We start from the raw sequence: 27,248 nt of genomic DNA, 5'->3' as shown, positions 1-27,248 counted from the left end.
TTCCTTCTCTTGCAAGTGATCTTTATGGCTTATGCCCTGTAAGACATGAGTGGTGAAGACGGGAGCGCACCCGATGCGCGATGAAAGAGTGGCTAATAAGTTCGGGGTCTGTCTCCTCTTTTGTAGGACCGGTGTGCTTTCAGAAAAGCACACGCCTGATGCTCTGATACCACTGTCACAAGACGGGCACCACGTGCCAATAGAAAAGAACAGACTTTAAGCACTTCAATAACAACTGAAAAGAGAGAGAGAGAGAGAGAGAGAGAGAGAGAGAGAGAGAGAGAGAGAGAGAGAGAGAGAGAGAGAGAGAGAGAGAGAGAGAGAGAGACGACACGCGACGACACGCGACACGGAGTGGCGGAATTCCATCCCAAAGAGTATTGGCCCCAAACCATTGCGCCCCTTTTGGTATTTCTTTATATTGCGTCAACACAGTACAAGCCGGTACTCCTGATGCTCTGATACCACTGTCACAAGACGGACACTACGTGCCAATAGAAAAGAACAGACTTTAAGCACTTCAATAACAACTTAAGAGAGAGAGAGAGAGAGAGAGAGAGAGAGAGAGAGAGAGAGAGAGAGAGAGAGAGAGAGAGAGAGAGAGAGAGAGACGACACGCGACACGGAGTGGTGGAATTCCATCCCAGAGAGTATTGGCCCCAAACCTTGGCGCCCCTTTCAGTTTTTCTTTATATTGCATCAACACAGTACAAGCTGGTACTCCAGACTCTGCACCTTCTCACTGAAGCGTGCTAGAGAATGAGCCCTTAGCATATATTTAAAGGTCCTTGGCCTATGAAAAGCAGTTTACATGAAAAGCCTTCAAACTCAAAAGCTTCTGGTCCAAAAGCAATGCCAAAAAGTTGCCAGTGTAAATCACGGAAGTCCGAATAGCAGTCGGCGCAAAACACGAAAATCCGTAAGCCTGCCACGTCATCATGTCAGTGCAATTTTTGGAAATTTGTCAGTCGTCAGTTTGCGCAAGTCTTTTGTGTATATGTGAGAGTCCAGCTTTATTTGAATCCTTTATGTGACTTGGGGCCCATCGGACGAGGTCTCCATAAGTTGGTAGGACTTCTTCTGTTACTTGTTCTTCTTAGGGTTAGGCCCCTCGGCCAACATCTGCAAGTTGGCTCCATTCTATAGGGCTTTGACACGTCAGGAGTTTGCGACAGGTTCTTTAGATTCGTTAGATTCAATCTTAGGACATGTTTTCTTTATATGACCCTTGATGTGACAGTGATAACAACGACCTTCCTTAGAATAAATGACTTGTTCTTTTGCCGTGATGTATCCTCCTATGATTCCTTGTGTAGCTTTTTTATATGGGATGACCTTAGGTTTAGCAAGTGTGTTAGCTTTACCCTTAGATTCATTTCGAGTGTTCTTTTCTGAAAGACTAGAGGAAGATTGGTTAGAAGAGTTACCGTTCTGAGGGTTCTGAGAAGTCTGGGAGGTACTTTGAGACGACTTGTTCTTCTTAGGCTTTCCCTTGTTGTGCTTCATCTCTTGGGAGGGAGCAATTGTTACCGCCTTGTTGAGATCGAGGGGGTCGAACACTTCTACATCAAACTTGATATATTCGTCCAACCCAAAAAGGAAAGCCTCTTTCGCTCCATTCTGGTGTCGTACTCTTCTCTCTCTATCTTTTAGTCTTAGCACCTTCATTGACAGTGTTATTCACTTTGTTTGTGATCATTTGCTCTCTCCCATTAAAGGAACGGAAGGCTCTCCCTTCCGTAAGTAAAAGGAACCCTTGAGCACAATTCGGAGCACTCATCTTGAGCAAAGTTCAACATTCACTCCCTGCACCTAACACTGGCAGAGTTGTCAGTGCAACTTAGGGTGCCTAACACTGGTAGAGTTACACTGCTCTTGCAGAGTTGCCGGTGCAACTTAGGGTGCCTAATATGTTTTCTTTTTCTTGAGAAACGATCCTTCCATTAGTTAATAAAACTACCCTTAGGGCTTCAAATCACCTCTACTAGAGAGGGCTACATCAAAAGTATGGGAAGACTCTCCTAGTGAGAGAACAAAGCATGTACAATGATGGCTAAATCACAAAATGGGAGGAGGAAAAAGCCACTTTGGTGGTCGGTAGTGCCATCTAGGCACACCCTGGACCATAGTGAAGAAAGGCCCTGGGTGCCAGTGTCGCAGGAAAGCCTCTCTGCGCTCCCACATGCTGTCGGAGCTGCCTTGAAGTCTCTCAAACTGACCCTTGAGAGTGTGAATCAGCTCCATCGAGATGTCACGAACAGTCTCTGCCGGTGGGCCAGGGCGAGCCTCGAAGATGCGGAAGCAGTAGGCCCGCCAAATGAACGAGAGTGTCAGACCACAGACGAGCTCCCAACACACCTCTCTCTCAGTGCACCACTCTTGGGGGGCAAGCTGGAGTGTAGGTCGACCCCCCTGGATCACTATCATCCTGCTGGTGGAAGCCAACTCAGAATGGCGCAGGGCCCGTGAGAGTGGACGAGGTTGCAGCACCCCAAGTGTACTATCGAGCTGTGGAAAGAGCTGGTATCAACTGAAGAACCCGAAGCCAAACCTCTTTTGCCATGGGGCAGTCCCACAGACAGTGACACTGACTCTCCAAAGGATGACCACAAGTTGCAGAGGCTGTCGAGAAGCCACTGTGTACTAGCCAGTGGCCAAGTGCTGTAGCTCTGTGTGCAACTAGCCATTGGAACATAGTTACTATCCTCGTCTGCTTGCAGTTCCACAACCACTCCCAAAAACTTGACAAGAACTCAGCTGTGAGACCCTCCTCCTGTGAATGAAGTGCTGCAGCAGGATGAGCCTCTCTCTATGCTACTAGTATGTGATGCCCCGGTCGAACTATGTACTGGAAAAAGGGGATCCTAGGGTGATTGATTGAAGAGAAGGGATCCTTCTAGAACCACTCTCCTGGGTCCCACTGTGCTCGTGCCAGAGAGCAGCTCTCCCAAGCCCAAAGCCGCCAGTGGCGTGTCTCAAGATATGCTGGTTTAGGATCTATGACACAGGTCCTCCCACAGATGCCCACAACTCGTATCCTCTGAAAGCAACACTCTGCAACCTGTGGAGCCTCTACCGAGACTCTGTGAAGGCGACCCTTTCCGTGAACCTCAAAGAACATGTGAGGTACGGACTTCAAGCAAGCTTGAAGTGCAATGAGGACCTCCAATCGCTTGAAGGCTCCCATCCGTCTGGGAGTTGCTGCCTCTAGAGGGGTGACTTAGCTAGTAAAGCCTCTTTAATATGCCGACACATGCCCTGCAACCCCCTCATGCCTCGTAGTTAGATGCTCTGAACCTTCTCGGACAATCCTGAAAAATGAAGCCAATCGTCGAGAGTGCGGCTGGACCATCTTCCATGGGACCCCAAGAAACATGAGGTCTACAACCAACTAGGTGGCCTCTCTGAGTGCTCACCATGGGGTTTCAAACTAAGGGGCTACCTCAAGCGCTCCTCCGTGCAAGTGGGCTGATGTTGCTCCAGGCCGCTCCTTAGCTGCATCCAACACCTAAGCAGGCTCGCAGCAAACTGGTCCTCCAACCTCCTGCTCAGACCAACTCTACGCATCTCTAAAAATTCACCCGATGGATGGGCTCCAAGGGCCGCCCGCATGGGGGACTCGAGCTTGAAGCTGGTGAAGAAGCAACTCCTTTTGGGGTTCCCATCTTGGAAGTAGTCCTGTGACCACAAACTTCCCAAGGAGGGCTCTGCTTTATTCTGCTAGGTCAATGATCCCCAGCCCCCCCTGAGAACATGGTAAGGTGATGAGGACACTTTGACCCGGGCTGACTGGGTGTCGCACCCTGACCACAAAAAATTCGTGATCGGCCTCCCTAGCTTGGTGATGTAGGAGCTCGAAAAGATCCACAAAGACGTGATGTACCACATTGTAGTCAAAAGCACCTGGTTGGCCAATACAACTCTGCGCGCCAAAGAGAGCCGTGCCGAACTCCAATGAAGCAGTTTCCTCCGAATGGAGAGGAGTCGTCTGCTCCTCTAGAGACAACTTGTATGCTGCCAAACATCAGAAACCCTCAAGGTCATACATAGACGCTTCCAAGCTGCCAACTCAGCCCCGTGCACTGTAGCATGACTACCTCCAATCCTGTCTGAGGGGTCCTCCAACATGTTGAAGTCTCCCCCAACGCACCACTGCTCTGCATGCGTTTGACATTTATGGGCTGAAAACAAAGAAAAACAGAAAGTTGTCGTGATGGAAACAATCTTCAAAGGCACTTCTTCATGATGGAACTTGCCTACTTAGCCTTGGCATCTACTGATGCACATAGGGCATCCATAGGGGTCATTGGCAACTTCAACTTGGTGGCTGAAGATCTGCAGCAGCATGTAGGGAACATGGGCATCTTCCCTTGCGACATCATCATCTTGGCTGAAATCTGCAGCATCATGGATGCTTACACAATCACAACTCAGGCTTCCCTGGATGCAGTCTCATGCTTAGATGCAATGCTAACATAGACCCCTTTGCAGATGCTTTCTCGAATAGGAACCCGCTTTTTCAAAAAGCAACTGCATTTCCTCAAAGTGTCTGGCCCTACAGATATTCCCGTTCACAGTGGTATGGTCTTTTCTTTAAAAGACACACTAGAAATGTTTGTAATCGGATGTCTCAAGCAAGAAAACCCTCTTTTAGAATTATATTTCCTTGATATAAAGTTAATTCAACAACATCCCTATCACTTATAAATAGGTGTCCTCAACTTTAGTGGTCGAATTGAACTGCCTGGGTAGTCGGGAAAATTTCAAATCTCGCTCAATGGTGAGTTGAGTTGGTCTGTTCTCAAGAGAGAACTTAAAAACTCAATCAAGCATAAATTTAATACTTACCTTTCTAGTTTGAAACTAGATTTGGTGCTCAACTCCGCTAGGAGAAATTTCTCTCAAACCACAGAGTGCATTCGATGATTAACGACCATTAGAAAACCCCTTCTCAGTAGAGAAACTTAGAGCTACCGAACACATCTCAAATATAAATTTTTGTGTTGGAATAGCATTGCATGCAAAGAGGCGCTCAAGAGAGCTATCTCTCATGCCAAACTACTTCCAGAAAAGAAAGTTGGCTTATCTCATTCTGTTGAGCAGAATTTTTTTTTGCTTGGTAGTCGACTCACCTTGATAATAAGGTGTGCATCTTTATGCATTATCCATGTATTTGAATGTGTACATAATACTCATGCTGTGTTAGAGCTTTTGTTATAGGCTTGGACACTCCAAGCGAGAAATAAATAGCAGCACACGAATATATATATATATATATATATATATATAGAGAGAGAGAGAGAGAGAGAGAGAGAGAGAGAGAGAGAGAGAGAGAGAGAGAGAGAGAGAAATGAAATGAAATGAAATGTTATATTAACGTCTTCAAAAGGCCAAAATGACCTATGAGACCAATCAGTTACAAAATAGTGAATCTAATACCATGTCTGGGTACAAAAGAACTAGAAGTGGAACAAAATACTACTACTACTACTACAATCTAAAACTACGTGGGTGTAGTAGCTGATACAATAGGTACCCGGTAAACTGGATGTAACAGTGTGTGAAACAAAGATGGAAGAAATGGTGAGGATCCATCCTCATCTGCACTCTGGATGTCGAGAGAGTATGGCTCGAATCTTCTGTTGTAGTCTCCGTCGATGCTGTGTAGCTCCTCTCCTCAGTCGCGGTCGTCTGTATCTCTGTAGCTCCAATGCTCGGTCGATGAGAGTGCCAGTAGTGGTCGAATGAGTGTGGGACGAGCTCTGCAGTGGTGGCTGCTCCTCTGGCTGTCCCATATCTAGTGAAAAGAAATCTGTAATGTGTCTCTGGGATTGCCTCTCTCTAGCTCTCCCCAGTAAAGTGTCTCTATACCTGTGTAACTCAAGTAGATATAGTCCAAGACATCTCTGATCCTCATAACTCATGACCCTAGATAGAGGACCAAAACCCTCTCTGAATAAGCAGTGGAAGAGAGGGTTTTGGTCCTCTCTTTGAATAGCAGAGAGAGAGAGAGAGAGAGAGAGAGAGAGAGAGAGAGAGAGAGAGAGAGAGAGAGAGAGAGAGTCGACATGCCACAGTGGAGTTCTGCGCCTAGAAGCACCGGCCCCAAAGATTGGCGCCCCTTTTGGTATTTCTTTATTATTGCTCACATCGAAGTACAACTCGAGGGTCGTGTGCTCTCAGACTCTACGTCGAGATGCTCTGTGGAGTGAGAGACCCAAGGGCTCTTTTAAACTTACATGGGATGCCTAAGAGCAGAGCCCCAAAAGCATTAGGTTCAAAAGCACCTTCCCCAAAAGCATTTGCTCCCATAAGCTAGCGCTGAAATTAGCCGACACAATTTGCAAAAATCCGTACAGCCTGCCACATGGCAGCAATTATCACAAAGTGATGACATGGCCGCTCCTAATTGCCCGACTGTTGAAACCCTAACCCTAATCTGCAAAAACCCTAACCCTAAAAATCTGAAACCCTAACCCTAATCCTAATTCTGTCCTAACTCTGCCCTAATCCTAAATGGCTGCAGGCTGCATTGCTGAAGTGGCAGGCAGCAAGGAAAACGACAGATTTTTCCGCTTTTTGCGTTGGGAAAAGCAATAGGAACCTCTACGCAAATTGTTGGGCAGCTTTTGAACTTTGCTTTAATTTTTCAAGCAAGGCTTATGAAACAAATTCCTTTATTTTTAAAAAAGCTGGCAGCTTTTGGGGCTTTGCTTTTGGCATCCCTTGTAAACAAATAAATAAGTGGTTTGGGTGCCCACTCGGGAGAGGATCTGGACGCAGAGTCTAAGAGTGAGACCCAACCACTCTTGTACTTTGAACTCAGATTAATACAAAAAGAAATACCGAAAGGGGCGCCAGTTTTTGGGGCCAATATCTCTAGGCATGGAACTCCACTGGGCCAATGTAAATCAATTGTGAACTGTGAACTGTTTTGAAGTGGTTATTTGGTGTTGTCGCGGTCGATTCTTGACTTGGAGTGTCCAAGTCTGTTACAGTGGTATTAGAGCACGGACGATTTCTCTTCTACGGGAAATCCGATCCCAAATTTTTTTCTGCGGCACCTATGGCTTCACGCAAGGATGAGTCGACTCCCTCTGCATCCGGAGATGCGGGAAGGGATCACAATGAAGATTCCGGCAAGGAGTATGGCCCGCCTCCGCCTGCTTAGGCGGAGCGACGAGAGATGGAGCGTCGTCAATTGATCGGCGATGCAACAAAGATGATGCTCAATTTTGCGAAGGACCCAAAATTTGCAAAAGATATGAGCGAGACTTCTTTTCAGGAAGTGCACGAGCAGCGGCAAAAAACCACACCACCACCCCCGAAACCCGCTCTCAAGAAACCTTCTGCTCACAAGAAATATTCAGAGAAGGAATTAGAAGAGGTGGTTGATGCACGGATTGCTCAGCTTTTGAATGTGCAAAACAAAGCTAAAAAGCACGGCAAAAAGCAGAAGAAAGGCACTGACTTCCCGGGTTATTTGGGTCGTAAGTCAACATTTGATAAGGCAAAGAAACAGAAGAAGCGTGTTCGATTTGAAGAAGTACCCAGTTCTTCTTCTTCTCCTTCTTCTTCTGATAGTTCTTCTAGCTCATCTGACTCGAGCGAAGAAGACCGCAAAGGCAAAAAGCGAAGCAAGAAACAACGCTTTGGGAAGGGCAAGAAAAGACAAAGAAGTCTAAATCTGGCCCAGTGAGTGACAGTTCTACAGAGGACTCGTCTACAGACAGTTCAGACTCTAATGAGGACAACTTTTATACAAACAAGAAGAATTTTTATAAAGCCAACCAATATGACTTTCTGGAAGATAAAAGCAAGAAGGTCGGAGAGTTTAAGGAAGGTGGACAGTCAATTAAATTTGACAGGTTTTCGGGATATAGAAATGCTTTGAAGGCTTTGTCTTTTATACAGCAGTTTGACATCGCTTTTGCGGGAGGACGCTACTCAGAGCACTCTAAGATTCGGAGAGCCGCCTCTTACTCTAAGGGGAATGCTCGAACTTGGTGGTCCACGCTTCTTTTAAACAAGACCGCGCCAGTTAAATGGCTGAAATTTAAGAAGCTTTTTATTTCTTCTTGGCTGACTAAAGAGTATGAACGCGATATACGAGTTGCTTGGAACCATCTTCGGATGACTAAGAAAGATACAGTAGACGCTTATTGCGAGAGATTCTGGAGCTCTTTTCTACCCGCCTCTTCATTCAAGAAGATCTCGTTCAGAGAACAGATTGAGCGGGTTACCTTGGGTCTACCTATAGAGATCCGAGATCACTGTTTGGAACGGAAGTCAGCTTCTATTCAGGAGTTGATGAGTTGTGCGAAATTGGGTTTTGCCATTGACTTTGGCATTTTGACCTACCCCACCGATAAGGTCATGACACAACGAGCCGAACAGACTTCAACAAATGAAAGTAGAAAGAGAAAGAGCAACCCAGAAAAGAAAGATGCACGACCCAAGCTTACTCCTCAGGAGAGCATCAGGGAGGGGAAGTGCTTTGGATGCGGGGAACATGGACATATCTCCGCGAAGTGCCCTAGAAAGGCACAGAAGGAACATAATGGACGACGAAAGGCCTGAAAGTTCGAGAGCAGCCGAGGAACGTGGAAGAAAAGGCAAGATAAAAACAAGTCTGGTTCCAGATTGTGTGGGTACCGATCCCAACATCATGGACGAGAGTACAGAACTTTGTCGAGCTTGGGGCAAGGTGAAAGACCAAGAGGCCTTGATCTTGTTTGATGGAGGAGCCAAGGCCAACTTCATTTCACCGGAATTGGCGGTGCGGCTCGAGATCACTCCCGATCGGATGGGACCACTTGCGGAGGCTGTTCTAGCGGCACCCGGCAGGGACGTAGCCATTACACCTGTCATTGGCAAACTTCGGTTGCATTGTCAGGGGTATTTGCGGCATGAGGACTATTACATAATGCCTTTGGAAGGTTGTGATGTTCTCTTGGGAATTCCCTGGTACCACAAGAACAACGCCGTGGTCGACTATCGGGCGAGGAAAGTGACATTGATTATAGAGAAGGGCAGAACCATTGTACTTGACATTAAACTGAAGGGCGAGTTTGTCCCTATTGTATCGGCTTCGGCCATTTCTAAATTAATGAAATCCAGCTTGTTTGTTTCCTCGATCTTTATGAAAGGGTTGAGTGATGAGGATAGAACAAATATGTCTAAACTTGATAAAGAACGCCAAGATTTTCTCCACTCACGCCGATTCCTTCTCAGAGGGCCCACCAGGCGAGTTACCACCTGCTCGGCCTGAAGATCATACCATTGATCTGATATTTGAAAGCACACCACTGAACCGGCCACCTTACCGTGTGAGCCGAGCACAGAATGAAGAGATTATGAACCAAGTGAAAGACCTCTTGAAAAAGGGTCTTGTCTAGCCTAGTACTTCACCGTATTGCTCTCTAGTGTTGTTGGTTTTGAAGAAAGATGGATCTTGGAGAATGTGCATCGATTATAGAGCTCTCAACAAAATCACCATCAAGAACAGATTTCTGATTCCTAGGATCAATGATATACTCGACAGATTACAGGGATCCTCGTGCTTTAGCAGGATTGATTTAAAGAGTGGATATCATAAGATCAGAATCGTGCCGGGAGGCGTCTACAAGACAGCTTTTCGGACGACTTTTGGGTTATTTGAGTTTTTGGTGATGCCTTTTGGCTTAACCAATGCTCCTGCGATATTCAATTGGATGATGGACATGATTTTTCGAGAGTACAGGCTATTTATTAGCACTTTCTTTGACGATATCATTGTTTTCTCCAAGAATGAGGCAGAACATATAGATCATCTGCTTCAAGTCTTTCAGGCATTACGAGATCACAAGTTAGTGATTAATGCAAAGAAAAGTGAATTTTTCTTACCAGACATACACTTTTTGGGACACATTGTGTTAGCAACAAAAGGAGTGCAAATGGATCCGGCCAAGATAGAGACTATCCGCGATTGGCCCGATTTGAAGAATGTCCATGAAGTTAGAAGCTTCTTGGGACTGTGTTCGTACTACAGGCGGTTCATTTGAAAGTTTGCAGAGGTTGCTTCCCCTTTGCATATCTTGACACAGAAAGGAGTCCCTTTCTCGTGGGGACCCACAGAGGTGACTGCCTTTCAGACTTTGAAAGAGAAATTGACTAGGTGGCCAGATCTTCAGACTACATGGCATGCCTGAGACGATTGTCTCCGACAAGGACCCCATATTTACGAGTTTGTTTTGGAAGGCAATTTGGGAGAACATTGGCACGCGGTTGCAGTTCTCGTCATTGTTCCACGTGCAGACTGACGGGCAATCTGAGATTGCCAATTCAGTGGTTTTAGATTTATCGAAGTCTTATATCTCGGATCAGAAGACTCAATGGGAAAAGTACTTACCTTTGGTGGAATTTGCCTACAATAACGCGATACATTCTTCGACGGGGAAGGCGCCATTTGAGATTGTTGAAGGTGCTGCGAAGGTTCCACCCTTCCTAAGCACGAAAGATAAGATTTTTGAAGCGGATGAGTATACGCGCGACTTAGACACGGCTTTTGCCAAGGTCCGCGAGGCTTTGTAGAAATCTCAAGAACGACAGAAAAAGGCAGCGGATCGCCATCGTCGCGATTTGAAATTGAAGGAGGAAGATTGGGTGCTCTTACGTTTTGAGAAGGCACGCCGGAGAAAGAAGAAGGGAAAGGAGAGGCTTTTTCCAAAGCTTAGTATGCAATACTACGGACCTTTCCAGATCTCTGAAAAGATTAATGATGTCTCCTTTCGACTGAAACTGCCTGACACTTGGAGGATTTACAATGCCTTTCATGTGAGTCTCTTGAAACCTTTCAAAGGTGATGTGCCTGATGATGGGGAGCCTGATGAGCAACCTGAAGTGGAAGAAAACGAGGACATTCTTGTTTCTGAACAGATTTTGGCACATAAGGATACGAAGAATAAAGGTAAAGTCCGAAGGTGGTTCTTGGGTAAGTTCAAGAACTATTTTGCATTGGATGCAAAGTGGATGGAGGAGGAGGACCTAGTAGATACTCCTCAGATCGTGAAACTTTACCTCGAAGCTTTTGGTTTAGCATAGTCTATTCCAATGGAACCCAGAATTCAGTTTGGCTGGAGATCTGGTGCAGTGGGATGCAGAAGAGGGGAGTTAGTCCGCTCCTTTGTCAACAGATGCCTCGATTTTGATACTAGAGTCGCTGATGTCTCTTTGAGCTTCAGGGATACTGAGAGCTGACAATATTCTGCTGTATGACTTTATGAAATGGAATTCCTGAATATGAAACTGATTTGTTCTTAACTTCTTTTTAAGTGCAGGAACTGATAGATGAAATGACTGCAGCATTTTGGTCTACTTGATCTCGATTAGACATGGTTGCAATAGGGGTTAGTCAATCGGCATCGATGAGGTCCCGACTGGATCCAGATGCGATTGCTAGCTACATTGCCGATAAATCATGATCTACGATCCGAATGAATGTTGAATGTCATGTGATGTCCTGTGATGTCTTGTGATGTGACTGTCGATTGCAGTGTACATGTGCTAGATGTGTGTTCCTAGTACGTAGGTGCTAACAGTTAGTGTCTGCTAAGACGGTTTATGGCCTCTGTTTTGTAGGCGTAATCGAGGGCGATTTCAATGCTTTCAAGAGGGGGATATGTCACAAAGTGATGATGTGGCTGCTCCTAATTGCCCGAGTGCTGAAACCCTAACCCTAATCTGCAAAAACTCTAACCCTAAAAATATGAAACCCTAACTTCTGCCCTAACCCTAGATGGCTGCAGGCTGCATCGCTGACGTGGCAGGCAGCAGGAAAAAACAGCCGGAAAATGCGCAGATAGATGACGCGGCACCGTATGGCAGATTCTGAAAAACGCGGTGCGTTTCACGCTGGACTGTACGGCAGATTTTTCCGCTTTTTGCGCTGGGAAAAGCAGTAGGAAGCTCTACGCAAATTGTTGGGCAGCTTTTGAACTTTGCTTTAATTTTTCAAGCAAGCCTTATGAGACAAATTGCTTTATTTTTAAAAAAGATGACAGCTTTTGGGGCTCTGCTTTTGGCATCCTTGGTAAACAAATAAATGAGTGGTTTGGGTGCCCACTCGGGAGAGCATCTGGACGCAGAGTTTGAGAGTAAGACCCAACCACTCTTGTACTTTGAACTCAGATTAATACAAAAAGAAATACCGAAAGGGGTGCTAGTCTTTGGGTCCAATATCTTTAGAAATCAATTGTGAACTGTGAACTGTTTTTAAGTGGTTATTTGGTGTTGTCGTGGTCGATTCTTGACTTGGAGTGTCTAAGTTTGTTACAGCAACAACGCAAAACGCGTCATCGTGATCGTCCTTACCGACTGCCATGTCAACATGTTATCGTATTTTACGAAAATCCTCCTTAGAGTTCATGCTTTTGGTCTTTAGGGTTTTAGGTCCCTCGGTTGGTTGGCTCAGTTTCTCTTGTCCATTTGGCCATTTCTCTTCCAGTAGGGCATGCCATGTCATCACTTTGTGAGAGCTTGGTGAACTCGGGAGATTTCCATCCCTTCTTAACATCCGTAGAACGAAAGCGCTCAACCTGATAATCCGTCAACTCGATCCTAGAGCAAACCCGCTCATCAAGTAAAGTGGGATCTCGATCTTGAAATTTCTCGAGCACAGGCCGTAGCCAGTTCGTGCTGCTTCCCTCATAAAGAGAAAGTTCATATACTTGTGCTATACACACTACCATAACTTCCATTGATTGGTCTAGGTTTTAGGCTTAGAAGGTACTCTAGCTTACTAAAAGCTTTCTTTTGTTAAACTTTCCACGTAATGTCCTACCCACAATAACGGGTGATTTGTTGAAGAACTACCAGATACTATTTCAATCTTCCGGATGGTTGACCAAACCAGTTCATCACATAAAGCAATTTTCCAACTCGAATCTACTCTCATAAACACTTGAGAGTGATTGGTCTGGGTTAGACACATCCATATCTCGTGGGAAAAAGCAAATAAGCAAAAACGCACTTTATGTTTTCCTTAAAGATGTAACTTTAATCAAAGACTTGCCCTGTCACTTAGAGTTGAGGGTCTTTCGTCATTGAATACGTCCTTTTCTTGTACGGAAAAAAAGCAAATAAGCAAAAACACACCATGCTTGCACAAAGATGCGACTTTCCTGGAGGAGCTTTCCCTCTCACTTAAACTGGAGGTTATTCAAAAGGTAGGAGTTAGATAAATTGGCTCCAAAAATTTCCGAGGAAATATCTCTCCATGAGAGACAAAAATGCCTCCTTTTTTTAGTATGTTCTCATCCGAGTGCGGAGATTAGATTCTTTGTAGATGTGAGTGGAAACTTTTAGGTGCGATTGTTGACTCCACTGTCCATTGCAAGGTATCTTGCGGATATCTCTTCATGTAAGCTCGGGTAAAAGTCTTTTTTTTTCCGAGAAAAAGATCCTTCTATCAGTTAATGAAAATTGCCCATAGGGCTACAACCACCTCTGCAAGAGAGGGCTACAACAAGCATGATGGGAAGACTCTCCCAATGAAAAAACATCATCTATACAATGAGGCTAAATCGAGAGATGGGAGGAGGGAAGAGCCACACAGGTGGACAGTAGTGCCATCTGAGCACCCCCTGGACTATGGTGTAGAAAGGCCCAGGGCGCCAGAGTCGAAGGAGGAAAGCCTCGCGGCGCTCCCGCATGCGGTCGGAGCTGCCCTGTAGTCCCTCAAGCTGTCCTCTGAGAGTATGGATCAGCTCTAGCCAAAAGTCACGAAGCTCGGGTAAAAGTCTTGCTTCGAACTTCTTCATCTTTTCTTCATCAGAAAGGTTCTTGAATGGAGCCACCTTGGAAAGAGTGACCCAATACCTGTTCACGCAATCCATCACTCGCTTATGCTCCCTTTGGGAAAACAGATCCCAATCTTCTTTGATGCCTTCCTCAAAGTGTAGAGGAAAAAATTTCCCTAAAAATCCAGGTCTTTTCTTGAGCTCCTTGTAAAGCTTTGGTATACCACCAAGTACTCACAGTCTCCTTGAGGTGCTTGCTACTCTTTTGAGAAATTGCCATCGGCAAAGGCAACTTCAAATTGTTGAATGAAAGAGAAACTGTTGAATGAAAGAGGTAGCTTTCGGGACATCCCCCCTTTTGTTAAAAGTATCAAACTTGAGTGGAGTGTTTTCAGGTTGAGAGACCTTCTTTATGTCCTTCCCGAAATGGCGAGACTTCTAGCAAAGGGGGATTGTCCTCTAGGTGATGTATATATCAATGACTGCAACTCCTCCCTGAATATAACTGCCACTCCCCCTGAGCCCCGTCCTCGATGCTCCGATCTCGTCTCTTGTCTGCAGGCTATCTCCCATCTATATCTGCTCGCCTGTGGCATGGATTGCCGAGGGGCTTGATGCGTCTCAGAGTAGAAAATGATGTCTCTCCCTGTGAAGCTATCCTCAAAGGCCCCTACATCAAGACGGAGTGACCCATTACTATTCCAAGTTGCCATCTTTAGTGTGCTCCCATAGGTCTCGCACCGTCATGCGGGGCGTCGCGCCAATATCACCACCTTTCCATCCCTGTAAAACGCAATCTTCCCCTTTTCCCTTGCTGCTCTAATTTCCGGCATTTCTTCTTGCATATGAGCAATCTGCGAGAGGGTGAGCTCATGGAGGGGAAGCGGAGAATGAGTGCCCTTTCCTTCGAGGTTTCTCCGTTGCTCCCACTTTTCTTAGTGCCCACTCTCCAAGCCCTCGTATGCGTCTGCTCGTTGACCCCCACCAGAGTCACGAGTTCTTTTACCTCTTCATCCACATTATCTTGGTCTCTGAGGCCACATATCCTTACGTGTAAGGCCCGCACACGTCTCCTTTGCTCCTCTTCTAGTGTCAAGTTGATGATGGTTGGTGTGGGGGTGGGGGTTATTTCCTTGCCTTTTCCTTTCTTGACAATCTCGATCCATTTTTCGGCCTTTTCTACTTTTTGTTGGGTCTTTGTGATGACATCTACCCACGAGGTCGTCATTTCTTTTTGTTGCTCCCCACCTTCCTTGATGGCCCGCACTTGTTTCTTAATCGTGTTAAGCTCTTCAATTACTGGGGGTTGAAGCTCTCCCTCCTCGAGGACATTCTGCGATCACACCTCTGCAAGCTTTTCTTGAGTATTGTGATTTCCTCATCTTGGGCCTTCACGCGATCCTCGAGTGTATGTGCTTTCCTATGCTGCCATGCGCGCGTTGAGTACATTAATAGTACCTAGGAGGTGGCAGTTGATCTTGCTGATGGACTCGCTCGATTCTTCTTTGCATTGTAGGATGACATCCTCCACCGGATCATCCTTGCCATTCTGCTTTCTCATGATTGAAAGGTAGCAACAGGAGAGGGAGAGGGGTACAGAAGTGGAGAAGGGTTCCCCCCTCCCCTCTTTCTCTCTCTTCATGGGCAGAGGCTCTCTCTCTCTCTACGCTATTCATCTCTCTCTCTACGCTATTCATCTCTCTCTCTCTACCCTTTCTCTCTCTACATTTCATTTCATTTCATCTCTCTCTCTCTCTCTCTCTCTCTCTCTCTCTCTCTCTCTCTCTCTCTCTCTCGCGCGCGCGCAACCTAGTGCACCCCTTGCGTAACCTGCACCCCCTCTCGCTGCGCATCCTCTCCTCCCCGCCTACTGCTATGACTCCCGCAACCTGCACCCCCTCAGGCTGCGCATCCTCTCCCCCTCGCTTGCTGTTGTGACAACTCTCCCCTCCCCCCCCCCCCCCCCCCCCCCCCCCCCCCCCCAACCAGCTCGCAGGTACATACAGCATGCCCAGCCCCCCCCCCCCTTTAGCCCGCAGGTGCATACACCCGGCATACCTGCAGAAATACAGGAGGAAATTTTACAGTTTCCGAATTTTCGAATTTTCAAAATCCTGCATTTTTCAGACCTGCAGGTACAAAAATACTTTTTCAGGAATTCTCAGAATTTTCACAAGCAGGGAATTACAGAACATCATGAAATTAGTAGAAAAGGAAAATGTATGATTGATATGAGGAAAACATGCGTATGCATTATGCGGGACATGGATGTATGCGTAGTGTGGATATAGCGGGTTGGCCTCTCTTGCAGAAGTGCAGACTGTGAGTTTGTTTTTGGTTTTGTTTTTAATGGAGGCCATGAGCGCTTCGGCAGTGGAGGCCATGATCGTTTCGCCAGTATGTAAGCCCCATACGAAGGCAACCTTTGTGCTTTACAAACAAGCGGATAACACAAATGGAAAGGGAGATGAAAGAATGGAAAGCAGAGTGGTGGAAAGAGAAGGCCAACCTTCTTCAAACGTTTCTCAATGAAGGCGCGCAATGGAAGAAGGAGAAAGAGGACTTGCACGCAGAGCTACAAGCACTTCAGGCGGATTCACAAGCACTTAGAGAAGAGGTCACAGCCCTCAAGCGAGAGCTTGCGGATAGAGTAAGCAGTGGACTAGAAGAAGTGGAATTCGAGCCCTCGGTGATAGAGGAAATCAAGGTCGTCGAGGAGTAGGTACAGATGATTAAAGAGGAGGAGAAACAGAAGGTGGTAAAGACGTCTTCGTGGATGGATGTGATCACGAAGACGCAGAAGAAGGCGGATGAGGCGGAGAAATGGATAGAAGTCACTAAGAAAGGGAAAGGGAAAGAAACCACATCCATCCCCACTCGTACAATCATCAACATGACTCTAGAAGAAGAGCAGCGAAGGAAAACTAGAGCCTTGCATATAAGAGTAACCGGTCTAAAAGACCGAGATGATGTGGAAGGGGAAGTCGAAGAACTTCTCCGCATGATGGGTAGTGAGGCTACTCATAGAAAGGCATGGAGGGTAGGGAAGAAGAGACAAGGCAATGGGGAGACTTCAAAAGGGAGAGCTTTAATCATCCGTTTCCCATCCATGGAGGCAAAGAAGGACTTCTTGAAGAAGCGCCCTACACTAAAGAAAACGGGCATATTCCTTGGAGATGACCTCACTCTCACACAACTTGTGCATATGAGAGAGGTAATGCCAGAGATTTAAGCGGCAAGGGAGAAGGGAAAGACGGCCTTCTACAGAGGTAGCCGGGTGGTGATTGTAGAGCCGCGCTCCACATGACGGTGCGAGACCTACGGGACCACACTCAAAGTTTCCACCTGGAATTGTAATGGATCTATGCGCCTTGATGTGGGTGCTTTTGAGGATAGTTTTACGGGAAGAGACATCGTCTTCTACTCTTAGACACATCAGGCCCCTCGGCAATCTATGCCTCACATTAGTGGATATAGATGGGAGACAGCCTGTAGACAGGAGACATGATCAGAGCACAGAGGGCGGGGCTCAAGAGGAGTGGCAGTGTTATTCAGGGAGGAGTTGCAGCCATTGATACATATAGCCCGTAGGGATGAGCAAGCTAGGTACATGTAGGTGAGATTGAGAGCAGAGACAGATAGGTATCTTTACATTGCTATTTGCTACTTTCCCCCGAGTACAGCAGTTTATGCACCACCGAGAGGACAGTCCCCCTTTTCTGTTTTGGATGATGACATATGGGAGTTCTCTAGAGCTGGTGACATCATCATTCTCGGGGATTTTAATGCTAGGACTGCCCATCATCAGACATTATTTTATGATACTTCAGAGGAGATGCTGAGAGAGTTGGATGTTGCAGACGGGCCTATCCAGACTATCACAAGATGGAGAACACATTGAGTATGGACGACACTTGATAGACATGGGGACTGCACATGGATTAGCCATCTTGAATGGCCTACAGAGATTTCCCACTACGGGGGGTTTTACATGCTTTCCACACAGACATGGAGCCAGCACAGTGGATTATGTCATGGCATAGTCGAGCCTCATCTCTAGTATCCAGGATCTCATGGTTGGACCCAGACCTGTTGGTGCGGTAGTGGACCATGCTCTTGTGTCGTTGACCATCTCTTTTCAGTTTAGTGTAGCACACAGGCCACGGGCAGCAGCCCCTACTCGCTACACCTTCATGCGAGAGACGGACTCTGTATACATAGATGGGGTCTACAGACGCCTGTGCACAGAGGATCCAGGGCGACCTCTGGAGGAGCTTACTACTATACTGACACAGACACTACATGATGCAGCAACAGAGGCATACCCACATACTCAGCCTGAGTAGAGACGCCGTTTGGGGAGCATGCCCGAGAACAGTTGGTATGATGAGGAATGCTGGGACACTAGAGCTAGACTTCAGAGGGAGGTGCTTTTGGGGGACATCACTCACAGACAGTCACAGATTGACTTCCGACGCCTAGTGCGGCGGAAGAAGAGGGCATTTTTGGCTCGCCTAGAGCAGTACCCCCCCCCCCCCCCCGCCATCACTTCTACAGATGCCTGGGGCCAGTATGCATCATCTTTGTACACAGTTCCTGAGCAGCCTCGCCTTCCCAACTCCCCCCCCCCCCCCCCCCTATGCCCACACACATGTGCATTTTTCACCGCTGAGATGGTGAGGAAGGCCATTGATAGGATGAGGACTGGGAGAGCATATGATCATGATGGCTTAGTGGCTGAGCATTTCACGCATGCCAGAGATTTACTAGCAAAGCTACTAGCAATTATGTTTAACCGTGCCATGTGTGAGGGCTTGCCTGATACTTGCCTATCTACTATTGTACCTATCTTCAAGTCGGGAGACCCTATGGAGCCTGGGAATTAATGCACTATCATGATTGGACACACATTGGCACGGTTGTACGCATCTATTCTTGAGCAGTAGCTGAATAGATGGGCAGAGATGGAGGGGATACGCGCAGCCGGCGCGCAGGCAGGTTTCAAGAGGGGTTTTTCTACTCTTGACCATATCTTGACTCTCAGAGCCATCATTGAGGAGGGCAGATCACGTGGGAGACGGATCTATTGTAGCTTTGTAGATTTCCGCAAAGCATTTGACACAGTGCCCAGAGCTAGATTGATGCGCAGATTACAGCAGATAGGAGTACCCACAGAGCTCATTTGGGGGGTCATGGCATTATATAGGTCAGCAGTGGGGCATGTACGCATCCCAGAGTGTCACACCGGTTTACTCCACTATTGGGGTGAAGCAGGGCTGCCCGCTCTCTCCTACTCTATTTGGTAGTATGTGGATGAGGTTTCTGACTACATTGAGAGAGACGGTGATAGAGGTGCACAGCTGGCAGGGACATGGATTCCACTATTGTTATATGCTAGCCAAGAGACGGTGGAGTATAGAGATGCTTACACTTACCTTGGAGTGGTTTTTAGTGGGCCAGCATTTTCATTGAGGAGGGCAGCAGAGACTAGATTGACCAGAGCCCATGCAGCATTGGGTAGATTGGAAAGGATGTGTTCACAGGTTCAGTTTCAGGAGCCTCGGACGAAGCTCTGGCTCTTTGACACTTTGGTGGCTTTTGCTTTGCTTTATGGAGCTGAGATTTGGGGACCTTCACTGGATCATCACGGGAGGACAGGCCACAATGATGGATGGGGGGACATGGAGAAGCCTCTGGTCTCTATGATCTCGCAGCTCATTAGAGCCAAGGCTTCAGTACCACGTGCTATTGTACAAGCAGAGCTAGCTGCCCCCCCACTAGTGGTTGAGGCGCTCACCAGATCTGTCTCCGTCATACACCGCATGTGGGAACTTGCCATAGACTGATATGCCTGCCTTGCACTTGAGTCCTCTTGACAGTTAGCCATGCAGGGAGATACAACATGCTGGTATGGGGAGATGACATCATGGTTTTAGGCGCATGGGTTCAGCATAGACAGATTGCCTCCCTTCCAGTACTCACCGGATGCGCCCTCTCTGACTCTTACACAGTCCGAGATCACCAGGCTCATATTCCAGGACTTGACTCAGCTAGACACCAAGAGGACATGGATACAGCCAGCACAGGAGCTGGGCACGAAGATGGCTTTCTACAGAGAGCATCTCCTCCAGCTTACGGAGGATGGTTTTGTGACAAGGCCCAGATACATGAACACCCACTTGTCTCATGGGATACGATGTGCTATTGGCCAGATACGCACATCTTCACACTAGTTGCGGATCGAGACTGGGAGATACAGTGGAGTACCAGCAGAGGCCAGGACATGCCCCCTGTGTGACATCGAGCCTGAGACAGAGTTGCACTACACATGCCATTGCCCGTCTACTACGAGATACGAGGCCGCTTCCATTGCTTGTTCAGAGAGGGCTTTGGACCATTCTCTAGAGTCATGCGGTACGAGGATCAGAGATGCCTGGGTTTGTTTTTGCTCGAGCTGCGCAGACACAGAGAGAGCCTGATGAGAGGAGAGGCTAGCCAGTCTCAGAGACAGATCACAGACTTCTTTAGAGCTGCCACTGGCCACCCGGAGGAGTTACTACCACAGCAGAGCTCGTCGCCTCACACCAGAGGCACACTGATCGACCGAGCGACTGAGCTGGGGAGATCCAGACGCCCACGACTTCGGAGGACTACACAACATCGACGGAGGCTGCATCAGAGGATTCGGATCACTTTGGCTTGACATGCAATAAGCCTGGTCAGACTACTGACCATGGAGGAGATTGATGAGATCCGCCAGCGACGACTGATGCTGGATCTCTTGTTATTTAGCTATCCCAGCTAGCTGCTTAGCTGCTTAGTTCACACCTAGCAGTTTAGGATTCCATAGTATTTTATTTTGTCATTTTGTCATTCTGTCATTTTGTCATCTTGTTACTCTGACTTTGTATCAGATCCACCACATTGTAACTTTCTGGTCTCATAGGTCACTTTGGCCTTTTGAAGACGTTAATATAACATTTCATTTCATTTTATTTCATTTCTCTCTCTCTCTCTCTCTACGCTACTCTTTTTTTTCCCCTCTTTCTCTCTCTACGTAACTTTCCCCCCCTCTTTCTCTCTCTACGCAGTTTTTCCCCCCTCTTTCTCTCTCTACGCAATTTTTCTCTCTTTCTACACGCTAGGTTGGGGAGTTGCAAGGAGAGCGCGACGGAGCAACAGGGAGCGGGGGCAGGGGCACAGCAGCGCGAGCGGGAGGGAGCAGCAGGGAGGGGGGAAGCACGTGCGGGGGCAGGAGCAGCGGGTGCAGCAGCGCGAGCGGGAGTAGCAAGGGGGGGGGGGGGGGGGGGGGGGGGGGGGGGAGCAACAGGGGAGCGAGAAATGAAAATGTCTCTCTCCCCTGCTGCTCTCTATACAGCGGAGTACCAGCAAAGGCTAGGACATGCCCCCTGTGTGACATTGAGCCTGAGACAGAGTTGCACTACACATGCTGATTGTATGTGTGTGTGTGTGAGACTGCGAGAGAGAGAGAGAGAGAGAGAGAGAGAGAGAGAGAGAGAGAGAGAGAGAGAGAGAGAGAGAGAGAGAGAGAGAGAGAGAGAGAGAGATAGATGAAATGAAATGATATATTAACGTCTACAAGAGGCCAAAATGACCTATGAGACCAACGGATTACAATGATGAGTCTAGTACCAAGTCTGGGTACAAACAAGAAAACTACAAACAAAGAACTGATAGGAGTGCTACCGACTCCTATGGGTGGCTGGTAGGCTGAGCAATGGTATCATGCCATAAAGGTACAAAGTGGGGATAAGTGTCACCATGATACAATATAGCAGTAGCATGAAGCCTATCCCGATCGACATTCTGGGTGTCGTGCTAGAATCCTGTGGATCCTCTGCCGCAATCTCCGCCGGTGCTGCGTGGCTCCCCTCCTCAGTCGTGGTCGTCTCGATCTCCCTAACTCTATAGCTCGATCAATGAGAGTACCGCTGATGTGTGTATGGGTGGGAACCGAGCTCTCTGGTGGTGGTGTCCCCTCTGACTCTGTGGTACTCAGACTGAAGAAATCTGAGATGCGTCTCTGGGACTGTCTCTGTCTTTGCCCATTCAATAGAGCGTCTCTATGTCTCTGAATCTCAAGTAGGAATAATCCGAGACATCTTTGATCCTGATATCTCATGACTCTGTCTAACGAGTCAAAACCATCTCTGAATAGACAATGAAAGCGTCCCCGTATCTCATAGTAGACATATGTAGTGAAACTCTGTCTCTGGCTCTGCATGGCATAACTGACATATCCTACTGTCTGCTGGTATGCCTCTGAATCTACCTGTCTCAATCCCAAGCTGGTGTGAAGATGTGCGAATCTGGCCAATAGCGCATCGTAACCTATGAGATAGATGTGTGTCCATGTAACTGGGCCGTGTGACAAATCCGTCTGTCGTGAGTTGAAGAAGATGTTCTCTATAGAAAACCCTCTTCGTACCCAACTCCCATGATGGTTCTATCCATGTCCTCTTGCTATCAAGCTGGATAAGATCCTGCCGAATGAGTCTAGTAGTCTCCATCCGTGCAAGAGCCAAGGATGGTGCATCAAGAGAATACTGGAAAGGGGGCAGCCTGTCCATGCTGAAACCATGCCTCTGAAACCATGAGTTCATCTGTGCATACCAACATGATGTATCTCCCTGTAATGCCAGCTGTCTGGATGACTCAAGAGCAAGCCTGGCATACCTGTCCCTGGTGGTGTCCCATAAGCTGTGCACAAATGATACTGATCTGGTGAGTGCCTCAACCTCCATAGGTGGGGCAGCCAGCTCCGCTCGTATGATGTCATGTGGGACTGAGGCCTTGGCTCTAATCAGCCTAGAAATCATAGATATCAATCAGGGGTCTCTCCATATTAGTCCATCCAGCACTGTCAATAGACGGTCCCCAAACCTGAACCGCGTAGTGCATAACTGAAGCGACCAAAGTATCGAAAAGCCAAAGCTTTGTTCGAGGTTCCTGGAACTGAACTTGCGAGCAAATCCTCTCTAAACCACCTAGGGCTGCATAGGCACGAGTCAATCTAGTGTCTGCTGCTACTTTCAGTGTGAACCTCGGTCCACTAAAGACCACCCCAAGATATGTGTATGCATCAGTGTACTCCATACTGTCCTGTCCATATGTGAAAGTAGGTGCTCATCTCCTAACCCACTGTGGCGTGGTATTAAATACCATGACCTTGGTTTTACCAAGGTTGACAGACAATCCACTATCCTCTGCAAAACTATGCAATGCGTCCAAATGTCTCTGCATACCCTCTGGCGATTCTGATATCAACACGATATCGTCAGCATACAATAAAAGAGGGATCCATGTCCCTGCAAGCTGAGCACCTCTATCACCTCCTCTGTCAATATAATCAGAGACCCCATCAACATACATACCAAATAAAGTAGAGGACAGTGGGCATCCCTGTTTCACTCCGATGGTGGAGTGAACTATGTCGGATATCCCCTCTGATGTGCGTACATGACCCATCACTGAACTGTACAATGCCATGATCCCCCACATCAGCTCTGTGGGTACCCCCAATTCCATAAGCTGGTGCATCAATCTGGCCCTCGGCACTGTGTCAAAGGCTTTGCGAAAATCCACAAAGCTGCAGTATATTCGTCTACCATGTGTTCGACCCTCCTCAATGATAGCTCTGAGTGTAAAGACATGATCTAGTGTGGAGAAACCCCTTCTGAAACCAGCCTGCCCAGGTGCTCGTATGCCCATAATCTCTGCCCAACTGCTCAGCCTATGCTCGAGGATGGATGCATATAACCGTGCCAATGTGTGTCCTACCATGATAGTACGGTAATTCCCCGGCACTGTGGGGTCACCTGTCTTGAAGATAGGTACAATAGTAGATAATCTCCAAGACTCATGGAGACCCTCACACATGACACGGTTGAATATCCGTGCAAACATCTCTGCCAACAAATCCCCAGCATGTATAATGTGCTCTGCTACCAAACCCTCATGATCCTGTGCCCGTCTCGTCTTCATCCTGTCAATGGCCTCCTTTACCATCTCAGTGGTAAAGAAGGTGCTCGTAGCCGGACATGGTTGTGGTGGGTCTGGTAATGGTGGTTGTCCAGGTACAGTGTATAAAGATGTTGCATATTGCCCCCATATCTCTGTAGGAGTAATCACTGGTGGGGGAGACTTCTCATGGAATAGACGCCAAGCCTCTCCTGAATCTCTACTAAGGAAGAGCTGATATAAATCTTGCTCCATCTAGATCAAGAAAGCTCGCTTCTTCCGCCGCACTAGTCGTTGTGTAGCAATGCGAGACTGTCTATAGGTGATCACTCCCAATGTAAGGTCCCGCTGTATCTGAGCTCTCCTCTGTCGACACTCCTCATCATACCAGTTGTTCTGAGGCATGTGCCCAGAACGACGTCTCTGCCCAGGCTGAGTGTGTGGATATGCCTCTGTCGCTGCCCCATGTAATGTCACTGTCAGCATAGATGTGATCTCCTCCACTGTGTATACTGGCTCTGATGTGCATAAAAGCCTACGTATCTCCTCTACATAGACTGAGTCAGTCTCTGGTGTAAAAGTATAGCGTGTATGTCCACCATCCCGTGAGGCCTGAGATGTATTGTACTCAAAGGAGATTGATAATGTTAAAAGTGCATGATCTACTGCTATCCCAACTGGCCTGGGCCCCACTGTGAAATCCTGAATGTGAGAGATAAAGCTCGGATGTGTCAGAACATAGTCTACAGTGCTGGACCCATGTCTATGTGGAAAACAAGTAAAACCTGTAGACAATGGGAAAGTCGTTAAGCCATTCAGTATGGCTAAACTGTGAGTATGGCTAAACTGTGAGTAGTCGTCATCTCTCTCAGGTATCTCCCATACTCTGTATGCTCTCTGTCGTGTGAGCATCTCTCAAGTCCCAACTCCTCTGGCTCTAGCTCTCTAAGCATCTCCTCTGATGTGTCATAGAAGACTGTCTGTGAGCTGCCTGTACGGGCATTGAAATCCCCCAGGAGTATGATGTCTCCATCTCTGGAGAACTCCCAGATATCATCATCAAGTACAGAGTAAGGAGACTGTCCTCTGGGTGAAGCATATACTGAAGTGCTGGGAGGAAAATAGCATATGGCGATGTACAAGAAACATCCAGTCTCTGCCCTCAGCCTCACCCACAAGTATCTGCCTGATCATCTCTCCGAACTATGTGCAATAGTGGTTGGAGCTCCTCTCTGAAAAGAACTGCTACACCTCCTGATCCTCTAGTCCCATGTGCAGTTCTAGTGCATGTCCTACAAGCTGTCTCCCATCTGTATCCTGATATGTGCGGCATCAACTGTCCTGGAGCCTGATGAGTCTCTGAGTAGAAAACAATGTCTCTGTCTCTGAAGCTATCCTCAAAGGCCCCCACATCAAGTGTATACGAACCATTACAGTTCCAAACTGCCATCCTGAGAGTGGTCCCATAGGTCTCGCACCGTCATGTAGAGCGGTGCTCTGTAATCACTACTCGTCCATTTCTGTAGAAAGCTAACTTCCCCTTCTCCCTTGCTGCTATAATCTCTGGCATGACCTCTCTCATATGTGCAAGCTGTGAGAGCGTAAGATCATCTCCTAAAAAGATACCTGTTTTCTTGAGGGTTGGCCTCTTCTTTAAAAAGTCTATCTTTTCTTCCATGGAGGGAAAGCGCAAAATGAGAGCCCGTCCTTTTGAACTCTCCCCATTACCTTCACTCTTCAGAGAGAGAGAGAGAGAGAGAGAGAGAGAGAGAGAGAGAGGGCTGATTGTATGTGTGTGTGTGTGAGACTGCGTGAGAGAGAAGGAATTGTTGCATAGAAAAGGTGGACGAGCAGCATTCAAACCTCACGTTCGATACACTTTAAGGAAAGAGAAAGTCCACGCAATTCGAAGAGAGAGAACCTTCAAGTTTGAAGAGAGAGGCAGTCCGTGTACGCTTAGCCAAACTGTTCGAAAAACAAATGCTGGCCTTAAAAAGTGACTTTAAAACTCACCTTAAAAAAAACCCCATTTTTGGTTTTGTCTATTTTCACCAAAAACGTGTCGGCCATTTCGGGGTTTCGGGGTGCCAAAACGTGTTTTTATGTCACACTGGTCCCGTACCACCAAGCCCACACTGCTACGGGTATGCAGGTAGAGCTGCCAAGGACCCAGAGTCAAGTGTGGTGATCACACAAGATAGCTCACAAATGAGCCCAGGGCTGTATTTATAGGACTCGTTAACCGCCCTAACCATAGGGCCATGTTCACACTTGGCCAGACATAGCTTAGGTGCCCACCCTGATGTGTGGGGTCGTAACTATGGGCGTTATAGATGACCTGTCGAAACTCCAGGGCTGAGTTAGTTAATAGAATGGCATAAGCGCAAAAATGGTTGGTGCACCTTTGAAATGTGTTGGCCAATGTTGTTTTAGCTGGACGCAGTTGCTTGAACAGGAGGAGAGAAATGAAGTGCCATGTAATAAGTATAGAAAGAAATGTTGCTGAACCCAGGTGGCTTTGTCTGACAGTTTTCTGATGGAGGAACCCTTCAATTAGCTCTATACACGTTTTCTTTGGATGCTGGGTTCCAGATAGTGTGGAAGACAAGCTGGGTACGACCGACCAGTTGTTTTTTAACGTTTTCTTTCTTGCAAACAGGATATTTTTATGTTTAGGCATCCAGAAAGTTGGGAAACTTTTAAAGTTACTGTTCAGAATTTCTCTCATGTGCATCGAGGAATTAATTGTGTAGTGGACTTGAGCAAGTCAAGTAGACTTAGAACATTCATTCGGCTTTTTTGGTTCTCTTATATATATTTAATTTGTGAGTTCTGGCAGTTGATTGCAACATCATGTATGTTCCTCGCTGGTAAGGTAGAAGAGACTCCCCAAAAGCTTTGTGACGTTATCTTTCTTTCATATGAGATACGGAACAAGAAGGACCCAACAGCGTTACAGAGAATCAAGCAGAAGGTTGTAGTGTTTTTCTTTTGGGTGTGGTCCTTTTTAACCTGATAGCCGGCATTGCTGAATGTGAATGCGGAATCTTTTTGGTGCAGGATCTTTATGAACCACAGAAGGAGCTTGTGCTTCTTGGGGAACGATTGGTTCTCACAACTCTGGGGTTTGATCTCAATATCCACCATCCTTATAAGCCCCTGGTAGCTGCTATCAAAAAGTTCAAAGTGGCTCAAAATGCCTTGGCCCAAGTAGCATGGAATTTTGTCAATGATGGGTATGTTTGCATTTGGGCTGGTCTTCACGGAATTAGTTCACACTAGTGTATGTCAGACATGAGTCACTTTTCCTGTAACTCGTATTGATCAGGCTGCGCACTTCCCTGTGTCTGCAATTCAAACCTCATCATATTGCTGCGGGGGCTATATTTCTTGCTGCTAAATTTCTCAAGGTCAAACTACCGAGTGAAGGAGAGAAGGTCTGGTGGCAGGAGTTTGAAGTCACCCCAAGACAGCTCGAGGGTAATCAAA

The 27,248-nt window shown here is 47.1% G+C and overlaps 1 protein-coding gene across 2 annotated transcripts in view; it reads left to right on the top strand.

Moving 5' to 3' along the window:
- Positions 1-27,248, top strand: part of LOC147458766 (uncharacterized) — a 110,498-nt gene that overhangs the window by 79,379 nt on the left and 3,871 nt on the right. Inside the window, exons 3-6 of one of the 2 annotated variants that reach the window (XM_086510208.1) lie at positions 26,289-26,372; positions 26,599-26,733; positions 26,820-26,995; positions 27,088-27,239. In XM_086510208.1, the coding sequence (XP_086366334.1) occupies positions 26,289-26,372; positions 26,599-26,733; positions 26,820-26,995; positions 27,088-27,239 (547 nt within the window). The remainder of the gene's footprint in view (positions 1-26,288; positions 26,373-26,598; positions 26,734-26,819; positions 26,996-27,087; positions 27,240-27,248) is intronic. The other variant, XM_086510207.1, reaches the window with a different exon arrangement.

Source organism: Adiantum capillus-veneris, chromosome 4 (assembly GCF_014529385.1).
Source record: "Adiantum capillus-veneris isolate H3 chromosome 4, ASM1452938v2, whole genome shotgun sequence".
NCBI lineage: Eukaryota > Viridiplantae > Streptophyta > Polypodiopsida > Polypodiales > Pteridaceae > Adiantum > Adiantum capillus-veneris.
The sequence above is the reverse complement of the archived record's forward strand: the minus strand, read 5'-3'. Positions and strand labels throughout refer to the sequence as shown.